General features: G+C 48.0%; 1 protein-coding gene across 11 annotated transcripts in view; it reads right to left on the minus strand.

The window, feature by feature from the left end:
• The window catches only part of LOC136434041 (calsequestrin-1-like), a 33,968-nt gene extending 23,980 nt beyond the window's left edge, over nucleotides 1–9,988 (minus strand). For 4 of the 11 annotated variants that reach the window (XM_066426708.1, XM_066426705.1, XM_066426707.1 and 1 more), the window contains exon 1: nucleotides 9,497–9,984. In XM_066426708.1, the coding sequence (XP_066282805.1) occupies nucleotides 9,497–9,751 (255 nt within the window). In that variant the 5' untranslated portion in view covers nucleotides 9,752–9,984. Of the gene's footprint in view, nucleotides 1–9,496 lie in introns of all 11 variants that reach the window. The other 7 variants (XM_066426709.1, XM_066426704.1, XM_066426703.1 and 4 more) reach the window with 3 other exon arrangements.
• Nucleotides 9,989–10,397: the final 409 nt, after the last annotated feature.

Here is a 10,397-nt window from a genome sequence, read left to right on the forward strand (position 1 = left end):
TTGCTTGTTTGAGCCTTTGTTTATTCATCAAATATTCAAATCAGCCTACAGGTTGCTTTTGATTATGGGGAAGAGGTTAGAGTCAGACAAAATACGACAGAGATACATTTGACATGATTTAAGTCCTAATACTTCTAAATTCATAAACATGCGGTCCTAATAGAATCATTTCAAGGTCTCAATTTATCGACAAAGGTACAAATCACTGCTACCTGTTCAATAGGATCGATCTTTCTTCATTAAAGACGAGGCCGCGAGTTTCGCCTGATAAATCCTCCAATCTGCGGTGGAATTTGCCACAGTCTGATTTCGCGTCCCAAGAGAGACATGTGGCTGCGTTTGTAATGACGTAACATAATGTGACGTTTACCCCTGCTGCACGTCATACCCGGTGCAGGGTCTATATATACCTTCGTGTTGGTGTCTGACATTATGCTGTAATCATTTCTACACGTGACGTCACAACTCACTTATGCATGTAACCGACGTCGCCATTATGGTGGAGCGCATAGATCCAACATGGCGACCCTTCATTCAGAGCGCGCAATGATTGTAAGGCAGCAAGTACTCCTGTTTCATCAGCTCCTTTTGGGTTAAGAATAAAAGTAGTTATCTTGAGATCGAGGAAAATCCACTAGCGCCACACGCGTCTTTAACCGACCAATATGGCGGACTCTAGTCACGTGACAAGAAACACACCATTGCGCAGGCGCGCGAAGTACAACTCTGACGTGAGCCAAGAGATCACACGAGAAGCCCGGAGCTGAATTTCTTTCTGCATCAAGTCGGAACGGGGAGTTACCGACCCTGAATTTTTAGCAACTTTTCGCATAATCGTAATGGCACAGTTATGAAGTAGACCGCTCGCCGCTTTGATCCTGTAGATAAGTGTAGGAAGCTGCTAATGAGGCGTGACGAAACGTTTTGTGGAACCGAGCGGATAGATCCCGGTTACCGGCACGCATGTTAACGCTGAATAACAATATACTGTAAATGCAGAAATGTTTGCGGTGTTTTATTTCGCGGCGACTGTTTTACCGCGAACTTAAAACCACCGCGAACATTTTTGTCCAATACTGTAGCAGTATGTGACTATAGCACTACTGCGAAATCAAAACCACAGCGAACACTCTATTTTCCCCTTAGCGCGAAATAAAAACCACTCGAACTTAAATTACAGTATGTTAACGCTCCAAAAGTTTGTCACTGAGTACTCCGAGTTCAAATCCTCCCACCGAAACGCCGTCACGAACCATCAATTTAGGTGAGACAAAACTTTCCCCGTGGCGGAGTCATCATCCGCGGGCCCTGAGTCCTTATCTCTCGTCGCCACGACGCGCGAACCGTCATTAACAACCGCTTGTCAGGAGCCGCGGCAGACTCTGTTAGCTGCTGATTACAGTAGTTCCACCTCTGGGCTCAAGGCGAGCACTAATTTGACATTCTTCTGTGACGCAGGGAAAGAAAGATGAGTAGTTCTAGGCTTTTCTCGAAGCTTTTCCACCCGATATTATTAGAAAAGGTTCCCGCTGAGAGCTGGAAAATTACAAACTTTACAATGTTTTGAAATTAAGTTGACGCACACTAATTTTTCATTCTCTGTAGATGCAAAAGCCAAACTTTTGATCTCGAGTGTTTTTTGTAGGATATTAGAAAACGTTTCCCACTGCGAGCCGCAAAAAGGTAAAAAAGTACAATATTTTCGAGTAACATCGGCGCTCACTAATATGTAATTCTCTGTTGATACAAAAGCCAAAGTTTCAATCTCCTTGAAAGTTGTTTTTTTCAGGATATCAGAAAACGTTTCCCACTGCGAGCTGCAAAAAGGTAGAAATTACAATATTTGAAATAAAATCGATGCTCACTAATTTGTTATTTTCTGTTGATACAAAGGCTAAAGTTTCTGTCTCCCCAAAATCTGTTTTTTTTACGCTTTGCCAGATATTCGAAAAGGTTACCTCACTGAGTTCTATATCGTTAGATCACATTTTACCTACATGTTTATGAGATTGTCTTGGCCTGTGGGAAATAGGACTTAAGTCGGTTGTTATCGCAAATATTACATATAGGAGTCCGTACCTCTTGGTGACGTCATAATCAGTTGTCGGTACCCTCCCCTCGGACCGAACCATAGGCCGCCGGGGAAATATAACACGGAAACTAGTCCGCGCGTTATTAATCTTATAGTCAGTCAGTTCAGACTGGCAAATCCGGCACCGTTTGGTCGGTTGACAGAAAATTGCGTCGCTCCTCTTTTACTTTTTTGCTCTGATGCACACTAGAATCTCCTGCCGATAGCCTCTAAAGCAGGCTCCTTCAGCTGTTTTCATGGAGCGGTCCCGAAAGTCACTCCACCACCGTTCTACATCCCCAAACCCCGTAAGTCATCGACTCACCCTATAACCCATTGCCTATCAGCCTCTTCAGCAGGCTCCTTCGGTGATGTTTTCATGTTGCTGCCTTTTCCTGGTTACGTAAGGTTTTATAATTGCTGCCATCTTCTTGAAGTTTGGGTCCCGAAAGTCACTCCACCACCGTTCTACATCCCTGAACCCAGAAAGTCATCGACTCACCCTAGAACCCATTGAGTATTAGCCTCTATAGCAGGCTCCTTCGGTGATGCTTTCTTCATTTTTTTTGCTGCATTTTCCTGGCTACGTAATGTTTTCTAATTGCTGCCATCTTCTTGAAGTTTGGGTTTTCTCAATAGTTACCAGCGCCACCAAAGAACCAACCAGAAAACAACACGTTATAGGCAAAAACAAAAGAAGAATTACAATGGGGGAAACGCCCACCGAGGCTCCTGCTATAGAGACTACTGCTCTCGACAGCATCCCATCTAGAATCAGTGATCTGCGACTTGTACCCAATTTTGTTTCAGGATGCCCTCTAGACGGGGCGGGCAAGGACGAACCGGCCTCGGAGGGCTGGTGTGAGGGGGAGGGGGGCATTCCGACTGGGGAGGGGAGTTTCCTTGCGTAACCTTCACACAATAACTCTCCAGCCCCGCATCACAGCACCTTTAGACACGGAGGTCCTGTGAGGAAACGTTGCTCGATACTCCCTGTATGTATATCCTGGATATTGCGTTATAGAGTTATGTTTCACCGCGGCGGTGCGGTAATAGCGGGGTATTTATATGTACGGCACGACTCCTCCATCGGCGTATTCCTCAAGGTGCCCGAGCTGTAAATGGGATTGGATTTCTACTCACAAAAGAGTCTTTTGGCGCGCGAACCCTCCTCTCCTGATTTACCTCACAATAGCTGCTCCCGAACACGGAGAACGGCGGAAACTTTGCGCTTTCAATGTCTGTAATTTCATCGACCCTCGCAGGCCCGGAGCGGCATCGATTTTCGAATTACGGGGCAAATTTGATTTCTTAGCTCCGCAAATGCGGAGTCTGCTGCATTAGGCCCGGCTGTTACCGCGGGAGTTGGGTTTACATTGCTTAAAGTGGCGGGACTCGGTGCCGAACACGCCGGGTCACAGCGAGATGCGCTGCTCCAATCTCTTTCAATGTACGAAGCAGCCGAGTAAATGCAAAGTGTCGCGTATCTCCGTGAACCCAATATCGTCTGGGCCGGCTGTGGGGTTTAACGTCATTAAAGCCCCGCTTTCGTGTCAGAGGAAGGGGTTATGCGAGCCGTAATAGGTGATTTCCAATCGACTAATGGTTCTGCATATCTGCCATGACCTACTGTTTCTACCCGGAGGATAGCATGGCCTCATTCATGGGTAATGTTTTCCATATCTCTCTAGCGTTTTGCGAACAAACACGCGTAGATAGAATGGGGAAGTGAGATGTTGGCTTAAAACGTTACCAAGGCAACGGGAGGCGTAGCCATGTCTCTCCCCGCATCTCCCTCCTCTGTACCGTCCGTCTGATGGATGTACTGCGCCCGGCGTGTTTTATGTGGAGGGCAGCGCCTCGGCAGATCGGCCGATACCCCACAGGGCCGGGTAGGAAATTGTGTTGACTCCAATCGTTGCCGCCGCGACCCCGGCTTATAAATGTCAGACGTTTAATGGGGGAGGCTAAATCACATCAATGTCCCGCGGAAGATGAAGAGATTGCCTGCCGTATCGGGGCGGCTTGGAGAAGGCGGCGGCGGAGGGTTCGACAGGTTGCCGATGACTGAACAGAAGCTCCCCGCGCCCCGTTCTACATCCCCGAAAGTCATTGGATCATCCCCGCATTTTGTTTAAACCGCTAGAAGGTGGAAGTTGGAATGGGATAAACAGTGTGCCAGTGAGTGCAGGAGGAAATATTTAAACTTCAACAGTGTGCCCCAGACTGAACAGAAACTAACCACCCCCACCCCAATCTACAACCTCGAAAGTCATCGGGTCATCCCCATATTTAGTTTGGACGGCAAGGAGGTGGCAGCGTGAAAAGTTTTGAAAGCACTGTTATGCCAATGAAGAGTTAAACAATGTGCCGAAGCCTGATCAGAAAAACCCTACCCCACCACCCCGATCTACTTCCCCCTAAAGTCACATCGGGTCATCCCCACAGTTAGACTGAACGGCAAGGAGGCGGCAGCAAATAGGGGTTAAACTGATCACCGCTGGCTGCAACGGGAAAGAGGTTAAACATATGCCTGAATGGAACCCAGGACCCCTCACCCAACCCCCACCCCGATCTAAAAACCCCGAAAGTCACATCCCACATTTTATCTGGACAGCAGCGAAAATGGGTTAATCTATTGCCGCTGGCTGAGTGGGAAACAGGTTAAACAGTGTGCCGATGCCTGAACAGAAACCCAAACCCCCTCCCTCCGATTTAAAACCCCCGAAAGTCATGTATGGCCATTCCCACATTCAGCCGTCAGATGAGGGAAACACGAGTAATCATCCCCGGCACACCGGCCGCAGTGACGGGCCGCGCGCTGATGGTGACGGAGCGGCCCGAGCACAATTGATGCGCGTGTTTAACAACAAAAGGCCGCGAGGAACGGCAGATATCAGTTCGGCCCGCGGGGCAGTTCAATCAGGCTCTCTATTAGTCCTTTCTCATTACACGGCTCGGGCACGTTCCGGGCGCAATCAGGGTCCGGGGATCGGCTGAGGGAAGATGTCCGTAGTTTGTTAACCTTGCGCCGGGCAGGTTCCTTAAGCCCCCATCTCACCACTGAAGCCGCTGCATGTTGGTGACCTCGCGGCGGCACGTTGGCGACCTCGCTGCGGCAGTGCAACTTCACAGAGTGCTCAACGAAATCTATCAATAAAAACGAATGTTTTGACACTTTGTGTGTTTTCCTGTCCTTTCAGGTATACTTGTACCTTTTGCATGATATTCCCATTATAAAGTCAAGAGTTACATAATCCAAGTTAGGACGCAGCGACGCCGCCAGCGTGCCACAGCTTCGGTGAGATAGCTGAAGGTTGTTTGCACCGTCCAATATGTCATTTCTAACGCAGAGGTTATTTCTGGCACTGCCTGTCATTTTTGTCGCTTTATGGTTCAAATTAAAATCAAATTTATGAAGAAAAGTGAAAATCGATTTGAATTTAGGTCAGCTGTCATATTCTCTTTCACGGAAATGAGTTCAATTAAAGTTGACTGTACGAGCAGGAGGGGTTATTCGTAACGTTTCAATTATTTTCCCAGTCTGGCGTAATGAAATATTTCACGTACAAAATAACTCCCGGGATCTTTCTGACGTCCTCCGTTTGTACCTTTGAGAACATTCAAACAACAATCCCATCATTCTCTTCCAACGCACAAAGAGCACAGTACGCCTGTAACATTACTCTCCCTAAGAATAGTACCCCATTTATATCGAATGGAATATCAACACGCCAATAACATGACTCTCTTCTCAAATGCACAGAGACCATTTCCCCTTTTGTACCGAAGAGAATATACCCCACACCTGTGACATCACTCTCTCCAAGCACACATTACATCAACCGTTAATCACACCTTATTCTTATCTCTCTTCTCCTGACTCGCCCACATGGGGGCAGGGCGTTGTTCACGGCGCAGCTTTATCATACAGAAACACATTCGCTTCCCATCCGTCTATATTATCCACGATTAGCATGGAGCTAATACGTCTTCTTAATTACGGAGCGGTAGACTTCCGGTCCCGCCGGAGTCGTCTGCAGTCACATTCCTCATCATCACGAGCCAGGTGGTCGGGTCGACACGAGGATGATCAGACTTGTCTCCTACAACAGGGACTCTTGGGCTGTTTCCAGCCTTACTGATGTCTGTGCAGTGTTTTAAACTCACTGTAGATACATGTTTTTATGTCTATATCATCAGGGTTATAAATGATCGTGAATTTGTAGCTGTCAGCCTCGTCTCCTACAACAGGGACTCTTGGGCTGTTTCAGGCATTACTGCTATCTATGCCTTGTTTTAAACTCACTGTAGATACTTGTTTTCATGTTTCTATCACCAGGGTTATAAATGATCGTGAATTTGTAGCTGTCAGCCTCGTCTCCTACAACAGGGACTCTTGGGCTGTTTCAGGCATTACTGCTATCTATGCCTTGTTTTAAACTCACTGTAGATACTTGTTTTCATGTTTCTATCACCAGGGTTATAAATGATCGTGAATTTGTAGCTGACAATGGGATTCACTGTCAGCCTCGTCTCCTACAACAGGGACTCTTGGGCTGTTTTCAGCCTTACTTCTGTCTGTGCAGTGTTTTAAACTCGCTGTAGACACGTGTTTTCATGTCTATATCACCTGGGTTATAAATGATCGTAAATTTGTAGCTGACAATGGGATTTACTGTCAGTATGAAGAGCCGCTTTTCCTCTTACCGAAGGCATTACTAGGATTTAGTCCCGATTATAAAGACAATGCAAATTTGATTTGTTCTGTACGTTAGTTCACATGCGCCCCTGAAACTTTAAACATTTTTAGTCGTTGACTAAGCACTGGATTGGTCTTGATTTTGCCCAGCAGTGAATTTTAGTATGAAAATTGGAAATATAGGTCCCAATTTCCCCTACTGTAGGTCATGTAAAGTTAAGTATTCTTTCATAATGCACATTTGATTTGATTAGCCCCTGAAAATTTAGACAATTCTATTCATCTAGCCATTTGCGATACAAAGGAATGATCCTTTTGAGTGAACTGTAAAGCATTTGCAGGTCGGATGAGCAGACCTGAAATCTACAGTAATGAAAGTCACCCATTTATGCATTGATTTATGTGTGCCATAAAAGTGTATTCGTGGGCAAAAAATATCGCCTACTGCCATTCGAACTGCAGGGTCCGTGCCAGGTCAGATGATACGGGTCGGATAGTTAATCTGTTCTTTACAGCGTTTCGCATTTGTCACGTTATCTGGCCTGTAAGTTGCCGGTGATAGCCCCCTCCGTATATCTCCTACCTTTCATCTGATCCCCCCCCCCCCTCCCCGCTATCTCTGTTCTGTACATGCCCTCCAGACGCGGACAATGAAGCTTCTGATAGCGACAACGATTGCGGATAACGGCTCGATTCTGACGATTTATTGCATTTATTTGATTGTTTCTTTCTTTATGTTCACTGTTGATATATTGCTATGCTTCCAAGGCCTGCCCTAAAGGCACTGTTAAGTCACTGAGAGATCTAGAGAGAGAGAGCTAACATAGTGTTAGTGTATATTAGTGTTTTAGATAGACTTAACGTAGACGTATAATCTTCTTGAAACACTTTTATTCAATGTGTAATGCCTTTTAAGTCCTGAGAACATGTAAAAGAGGGACATTTGTACAAAGGCTGCAATTCAGCATTTGTGCTACAATGGCTTTTTTTAATATGAAATAATAAACCATTTCTCTCTCTCTCTAGGTGTAGAAAACAGAAATAAAACTGAAATATCATCGGAGCGCGCTTTCTCCTCGTACAACAGACGCGCCTTTATTATTCCGCTGAACGCCCGCTTCCCCTTCTGCCGTCTCTGCGGAGATTTGCTTCTGTAATTAAGACAGGTGGAGCGTGAGATTCACTCTTAAGGTTCACCTGAATCAGCCTCGTTGGGAGGTACACGCGCGGAGTGCGCTGCGTGTGAAAGTTGCCGCAGGGCGGTTTAAATGATCCAGTTCCGAATGAAAGTACTCACGTCTGCTGCTGTCTCAGTCAGTCAGTCTGTCAGGAAAGTCGGGACGATCCTCGTCGTTGTTATCATTGCCGCTACACGTTCCAATAGTCGCCGTCAGTCACGGGTAATGGAGTTGATTTGTTTCCTGACAAACCAAACGGAAACTCAGGTGATGCTAACGGGCCGTTTGATATGTTTTCCTTCTACACAGTCCCAACTGCGGTATACACACACGAATACACGGCGGTGGAATCGCCGATACAATAAGGTATTCCTGAGGAGTCGCCGCGAGCGGAATGGTGTCCGCCGACACTTTATAGTTCTCCGGCAAGGTCGCTCCGGTTGGGGAGCAGGTGGTTGGATAAAACGCGAACGGATCGGAAAACAAGTCGGCCAAACGTCAGCGTGACCCCGCGGTTTTCGGGGGTGCTGCTTAGGATGCGGGCCGTTTTCCTCCAAATAATTGAAAATATTGATTTTCGATAGGAGGTCGCCGACGCTGACAGGAATAGTCATTTGTGATATGATTTGCCGTCGTCAGGGGTCCGGGGAACGGAGTCGGGGAGGCGGCCGCATCCCCCGCCTCCTCCGGCCGGGAAAACTGTGAGCCTTCCGCGGCGGGGAGACGGGTGGGCCCGATAAATCACCAGCACGGGTTATCTATGGCTTCTGCCCCCGTTCTGATGGCAAAAATGAGTTGATTTAATCTGGGGGCTGAAGAGGCCGCGGGGACGTACCCCTGACGGGCTTGCAGAATTTCCTCACGAGGCCTTCCATTTTCGGACCGGACGGCTGGTATGTGAACGCTCCGAAATTCGGAAAGCGGACCGAGCCGGCTGCACATGTCTAATTTCACATTCTAGTCCACGAGCGCTGCTGGCATTTCTAAGCCTTCATGTATGAACGGTATCAATGCAGAAATCTGTACTTCATTAATCATAAGGTTTTACCGATCGTTTGGCGACGCTTACGTTACAAATAGCGCCGCGTGTAGGGGCCGTCCGCGGACTGTAATAAGGCTGGGTGCGAGCGTGCCTCGCGTGTACCGATCGGGTAAAATTAAACGCAGTCAACATTCAGGGGACGGATTCTAAAAATATTCTCCCCCAAGTCCACACCGTACATCAGCCTTTAGCACTGTAACCCTGGCGTATGTGGAGGCATGTAAGTATGCCGCTGTGACCCAGTTATAAACCCGCCGCAGCATCCCTTACAGATGCACTATCTCTCGCTGTTAGCACAGCACACAAACCTGAGTGTCAGTCAAGAAGTTCTGCGTGTCGCAAGTTGTGTGGAACACATGAAGTTTAGCAAACAGTCGTCACCAGACAACGCAAACATAACTGTCGGGAGAGAGCATTGATGGTCACGGTCCCCCACACCCGCCCCGCCCCACTGACCGCCCGGATCACTATGCCCGAAAAACACTTGTGGACAAGGTGCGCACCTGTAAGGCGTACTCCGACACCTCCTCCTGGGTGTCCCCCTCGGAGTGCTCGTCGAAGTCGGCGGAGAACAGGACGATGAGCACCTCGCTGTCCTTGACGGCCTTCCTGAAGTTCTTGGAGCCGATGTTCAGGATGCGGTTGTCTCCGTCCCAGGATGGGAACATGAACTCGTCCTCAGGGCTATCCGGTTCGTCGGCCAGCGCGCCCCATCCCGACACCAGCAGCAAACAAACCGTCCACAGGACCAGCCTCATCTTGTTTGGATAAATAAGAGAACCGCCACCGGGTAACAAAGAGAGAAACGGTCGCGACAAGCCGAGCGTGGTGCGCGGGCAGTCTCCCCTCCACAGTCAGCTATGGGTTATGGAGCCCGGCTAAATACGGCACATACTTGTCGTACTGTCGAATACGCATTTTTGCCAATGACTCTATGCCATATATGACCGGCCCAAAAATACCAGGTGGTGTATCCTTTCGCCGCACGCCTCCCGACTCCAACACTGGGCCACCGCGCGGGCGATACCATTCCCACCGCAGGGGGAGGCACGGAGGAAAACAATTTACCCCGGAGAGCGAGTCTCGCCGTTGGCATCCTGACAGTTCGGTATAAGATCCCAAATATCGGGCGCCAAGCATAACATATTCCCGTCTAGACAAGGGATGTATCATATTTTCTATTCTAATCCTGGACAAAAAAATCAGCCTCTGAGAAATGTCACGTCATATTGCAGGAAGTGTGTTCATCCCCCGATATTTCCCATCAATAGTACACAGACGCGTGTACAAGTCCACGCACGGAGCGGTCGTTACCGGGTGGAGCCACCAAACGTCCAACTGGCCCGCTCCACGTCGAGCTAACCTTACCCCAATGCCAGCTATGCGGGACATGTGATCCCGGCT

This window comes from Branchiostoma lanceolatum, chromosome 4 (genome assembly GCF_035083965.1).
Source record: "Branchiostoma lanceolatum isolate klBraLanc5 chromosome 4, klBraLanc5.hap2, whole genome shotgun sequence".
NCBI classification, from domain to species: Eukaryota; Metazoa; Chordata; class Leptocardii; order Amphioxiformes; family Branchiostomatidae; genus Branchiostoma; species Branchiostoma lanceolatum.